The sequence below is a fragment of the Otolemur garnettii genome, unplaced genomic scaffold (genome assembly GCF_000181295.1).
Source record: "Otolemur garnettii isolate 467f Iridium unplaced genomic scaffold, OtoGar3 scaffold00067, whole genome shotgun sequence".
Lineage (NCBI taxonomy): Eukaryota > Metazoa > Chordata > Mammalia > Primates > Galagidae > Otolemur > Otolemur garnettii.
The window spans coordinates 534079-539642 of record NW_003852462.1 but is presented as its reverse complement, the minus strand read 5'-3'; the positions used below and the strand labels follow the sequence as shown (position 1 = coordinate 539642).

Below are 5564 nucleotides of genomic sequence, written 5' to 3'. Positions count from 1 at the left end.
GCCCCTCCGCTGCTGCTGCTGTTGGCCGCCTGCACGCCGCCGCCCTGCGCCGCGGCCTCTCCGACGCCACCCGGCTGGGAGCCAGCCCCTGACGCGCCCTGGTGCCCCTACAAGGTTCTCCCTGAGGGCACCGAGGCGGGCGGCGGGCGTCTGTGCTTCCGTACCCCTGCGCGCGGCTTCCGCTGCCAAGCGCCAGGCTGCGTAGCGCACGCCTCGGCTGGCCACTCTCTGCGCGCCGGCGTCCTGCGCAACCACAGCGTGTTGCTGCAGTGGCGCTTGGCGCCGGCGGAGGCGCGCCGTGTGCGCGCTTTCGCGCTTAACTGCTCGTGGCGCGGCACCTACACACGCTTCCCATGCGAGCGCGTGTTGCTCGGGGCTTCCTGCCGCGACTATCTGCTGCCCGACGTGCACGACGGCGTGCGCTACCGCCTGTGCCTGCAGCTGCTGCCGCTGCGCGCCGAGCCCACCGCCGCGTCGGAGCCCGCAGAGTGCGTGGAGTTCGTCGCTGAGCCGCCCGGCATGCGGGAGATTGTGGTGGCCATGACGGCGGTGGGTGGCTCCATCTGCGTCATGCTTGTGGTCATCTGCCTGCTGGTGGCCTACATTACCGAGAACCTCATGCGCCCAGCCTTCGGGCGCCCCGGCTTGCGCAGGCATCCCTGAGGCACCCACCTGGGCTCAGCCCGCCCAACGGCGCCTAAAACCCTAGGCTCTCCTCCTGCCTTCCTCTCATTCTTACTCTCTCAAGATTCTCATGGAGGACCTGCTGGAGACCGTTAGGATGGGACCTTGGATCGTCGCACGCCTTCCCAGCTGGGCATTAGCCTTCCAGACTCTGGCTCCAGCTCGGCTCCTGTGCCAGGGCTGCAGCGCCCACCGTATCCAGGGCTTTCCTGGCTCTCCAGAGGCCTTTATATGGGCGGCTAGGACATACAGCCACTTCTAGCAAGAGGCATTGGCACCCTTGATCATCACCCTGCACTTGCATCCTGGGCCAAGTTATCAAAGACAGGCTGTTGTCATTGCTTGGTCACTGTGTGCTTTGCAAGGATGGAGAGCTGCACCTTGGCGCCTGTTTGCCCTCTACCTGTTCTCCCTGCACTACCCCAACGGGCTTAGGTTAGCTTCGTGCCTTAGTTATCTCTGGCCCACTGCAGGAGCCAACTACCTGGCCCCCTGCTGTCTAGGGAGGTCTGTGGCCCTGAGATTGACCAGCATGTCTGTGCATCTGGCCACTGTCCCCGGGGACACTGCCCTTGAGCACTGCAGGAGCATGTGATGAGGGTAAGCAGCACCCTGGGCTGTTTTCCTGTGTGTGTGTCTGAAAATCCTGGAGCTGTGATACAGCTCAGTAGGCCTGGCCCATGTCCAGCCTGCTGCATCTAGGGTTGAGGACACACCTTGGAGAGGCTGGTGGTTCTCTTGGGCTGGACCCCATCTTTTGGGTGTGTTGTTTCTGATCGAAACTTTTAAGTTGGGAGTGGGGGCACGTAGTGGGTAGATAGCATTGTGTCCTGAGGACAGAGGTTGGACACTTGTGTTGCCCAGCGGACCTTGTGCAGAGGCCTGGATCCCACACAACAACTAACCCAGGGGACCTGAATGGGCACAGAGTGACTGGCAGAATTACCCCAGTCTCTTCACTTTCAGGAGTTGATAACCCAGGGTGTGACCCCATGAAGCTGCTCATCCACTGTGGACTGAAGGCTGGCCATGCCCACCTCTAGCAGACCTAAGCCCCCTGGCCAAGGCTACACTCCATGATGACCACCTGGTGATGTTGGGCACTGGGGAGAGCTGCACTGCCTGGTCTGACTGACTGGCATTGACCCTGGGTACTTCCTGGTCACTGTGGATACACCTCCTTCCTTCACCCCAGGACCATCAGTGACCCCAGGCCCTGGTTGGGGCCCCTGCAGCACCTGAACCTGGCCTCGCTGAATCTTCTCTCCTCCTACCCCTGCCTGGCACTGCCCAGGTGCCATCGTCTAAACGTCCATCATTCTCAGACCAAAGATGCCATCTCGTGTGTTTATTTGGGAGGCAGGAGGGAAGGGTGGGCCCTTTCTCCTCAGTTCCTCCAGAGTTCTTGAGGATTACCTGGAGGGGATTACCCTGAGCCATTCTTGGCCTAAGTGGCATGGCCCATGCAGGTGCACAGCACTGCCCTTGCAGTTTCTAGCAGGAGAGTGGGCAGCTGGGCAGGGTGCCTGCTGCTTGTCCATTGACCCTCAGACCTTGGGAAATCATCTTTCCTGGGCCAGCTGTGGGCGGTGGTGGGGGAGGCAGCACCTGCTGCAGTTACGAATAGCCCAGGCTCATGGGTAACCCACTTGAGCTGTGACAAGCAGCAATTAGGTGGCTCTGGGTGGAGCCTCCCTGTGCAGAATTGGGGGCAAAGGACAGCGTGGGGCTCAGAGTTGTGCCTTGTGTGGGCTGCTGTCCCACCGCTCACCTAGGCTGTCCTTGGGGCACCTGCAGCCAGCTGTGACCCTGAGGAAGCAAAAATCTCAGGGAAGTGGAGCCAGCCCTGAGGAGTGACTCATCCTGGGGGAGAGGTGCAGTGATGTGTCTAGACAGCCAGGCAGGAGAAGGAGGGGTTTGGCCAGCCACCTCTTGCCCTGGCTCCCTCAGGCAGAAGTGGGAGCCAGGTGGGCCTCCTGAGTTCAGCCTCACACAGCATGGTTCCAGAGCTAAGGCTGTGTGGCCCTTTCTGGGTTAGCTGTGAACTTCCCAGAGGTCTCTATCAGGGCTTGGGCTCACACCAGCTAGAGTTACAGGCCTGTCCCATCAGCCAATTCTGAGGTGCTTCTCAAGAGGCCTAGAGACCAGCTTTGCATTGGCAGAAAGGGTCCCAAGGACAGTCCCTGGCTGGGGAGGAGACCTGGAGCTCGAAGGCTGAGGTGTCTGCTTTCAAGCTCACATCATTCCCACAGGCTGATCTCTTGCTTTGCAGCTGCCTTCTGGGCTGGCCCCCATGTCCTCCCAGGAGCACAGGGACACCCAGGCTCCTGCCCTACGCCAGTTGGTCCACCTGAAAGCATGGCAGGGAACTTACTTTCCAGAATGTTCTCCCCTCCAGCCCTACCACCTCCTGAAGCAGCCTCCCTCTCTCTCTGATAGATACTGGCTCTCTGGCTATGTGATGGGGTGGAGTCACTCCAAATAGTTTTTCGCTCTGCCTGGGAGGTGATGTTAAGAGAGGGCTCTGTCTGGCCCTGTCTTGCTCACTAGCAGCTGAAGATACTGAAGCATATAGTTTTCCAACATGGAGAAGCCATTGCTTTGATTCCAAGTCAGTGCAGGCTGCCTGGGCTGTCATCCTGGCTCTGCCATCCATGTGTTCAATGCCTTGATTTCTGCATCTGTGAACAGAAACAGGACGAGGACACAGCTCATAGCCCAGCCCCATGGAGCTGGGTGAACTACAGTCCATGTTTGTGACAGCCACACTGCAGCTGGGACCGCCTGGGCCTGACCATGCTACGAACTCACGGCCCCCTTTTTTTATAGTCTCACTTCATCGCCCTTGGTAGAGTGCCATGGCGTCACACCTCACAGCAACCTCCAACTCCTGGGCTTAGGTGATTTTCTTGCTTCAGCCTGAGTAGCTGGGACTATAGGCACCCGCCATAACACCCAGCTATTTTTTTGTTGCAGTTTGGCCAGAGCTGTGTTTGAACCCGCCACCCTCAGTATATGGGGCCAGCGCCCTACTCACTGAGCCACAGGTGCTGCCTGACTCACAGCCCTTCTCTTCAAGTGGAGACTTGCTGAGGTGGCGTAGTGGAAGGTGTTCTTCAAGGGAGCGGGCAGGCAGGCTATGAGAGCAAGATGAAACAAAAGGAGAGGAGTCCCAGGTGGTGCTCAGATGCCCCACTCTCCCATTCCTGCTCTCTCTTAGCCTTTCTTGAAATTTCCACTGTGAGCCCTCAGGGGCATCTTACCCCTTTTATCCCCACAATAGAAGCCCTGACTTCTGTCCACCTGCTGAACCTGACCGTAGCATGTGTCCTCACCTTAGGCAACTGGAATGGCTCACCCAGTCTGTGAACATGAGCTGAAGACCATGAGCTAATGACCCCCATGCTTGCACGGGCTTCTGTGAAGACTCCAGGAGGCAGAGACACAGGTCTCCCCTCACTCCATGGTCAGACCACACTAGAGGGCAGAGGCTGAAAAATGCAGCAGGCAGGGACAAACTGGAACCTAAGTTGTGGGGTTGACATCACTCTTAACAACTTCAGGATTAGGGGGTCAGGACTGTTACAGTGGTTTTCAGAAATAGCCTGAGGAGCTGCTGGAGAGGACATGCTTGATACCTGAGGCCTCCAACTTGAACCTTTAGAATTAAGTCCTCAGGTGGGTGAGTGACCTGCTGAAGGGACCGAGCTTGAAGGTACAGGGCAACCTCCTTCTTTAAGGACATTACTCCTGATATTCTCTGTCCAGTTTTGAATTTTCTTTTTTTTAATTTTTTTTTTTTAGACAGTCTCAAGCTGTCGCCCTGGGTAGAGTGCTATGGCATCACAGCCCACAGCAACCTCAAACACTTGGGCTCAAGCGATTCTCTTGCCTCAGCCTCCCAAGTAGCTAGGACTACAGGTGCCCACCACAACGCCTGACTATTCTTTTTGTTGCAGTTGTCATTGCTGTTTAAGCTGGCCCAGGCTGGGTTTGAACATGCCAGCCTCGGTGTATGTGGCTGGCGCCCTACCCACTGAGTATGGGTGCCACACTGTGTCTTATTTGTTTTTATTTTTTATTTTTCAATTTTTGGCCAGGGCTGGGTTTAAACCCACCACCTCCAGTATATGGGGCCTTAGTCACCGAGCCACAGTTGCCACCTTTTTTTTTTTAAATTGAGATGGAGTCTCACTTTGTCACCCTTGGTAGAGTGCCATGCTCAGGCTGGAACCTGAGCTCAAAGTTTCCTCCTGCCTCAGCCTCCCAGAGTGCTGGGATTACAGGTGTGAACCACTGTCCCCAGCCATTACCTTTTTTTTTTTTAATGCTGCAATTTTGAACTCCTGGGCTCAAAGGATCCTGTTGCTTCAGCTTCCCAAGTGTCTGTGACTACAGGCATGTGTCACCAGGTCCAGATAAGTTGTCCCTCTGCCCTAGTTTTCTTTTTTTGGAAATAGGGGCTTGCTATGTTGCTCAGGCTGGTCTTGAACTCCTGGCCTTAAGCAATTGTCCCCATTCAGGTGTCCCAGTGAAGGGAGGAAAGCACCGTGATCTTGCCTAGTGGGTTCTTTGCTTTTCACAGGAAAGAATTCAGGGGAGGCCCAACTAGTGATAGGAGGGTTTACTGAAAGAGAGAGTAGCAGTGCTCTCCTAAGCAGGAAGGGACCCTTTATGGGGCAATGGTAATGTTTTTGTATTTATTTATTTATTTATTTATGAGACAGAGCCTCAAGCTGTCACCCTGGGTAGAGTGCTGTGGCATTATAGCTCACAGCAACCTCCAACTTCTGGTCTCAAGCGAGTCTCCTGCCTCAGCCTCCCAAGTAGCTGGGACTACAGGTGCCCAGCTATTTGTTGTTGTTGTTTTTTTTTTTTTT

At 56.0% G+C, this 5564-nt stretch overlaps 1 protein-coding gene across 1 annotated transcript in view; it reads left to right on the top strand.

Annotated features, from left to right (window-relative positions):
• The window catches only part of FNDC10 (fibronectin type III domain containing 10), a 3719-nt gene extending 3002 nt beyond the window's left edge, over positions 1-717 (top strand). The window contains exon 3 of the mRNA XM_012807228.2: positions 4-717. Coding sequence (XP_012662682.1) covers positions 4-663 — 660 coding nt within the window. The 3' untranslated portion in view covers positions 664-717. The remainder of the gene's footprint in view (positions 1-3) is intronic.
• The last annotated feature ends 4847 nt before the right edge of the window (positions 718-5564 follow it).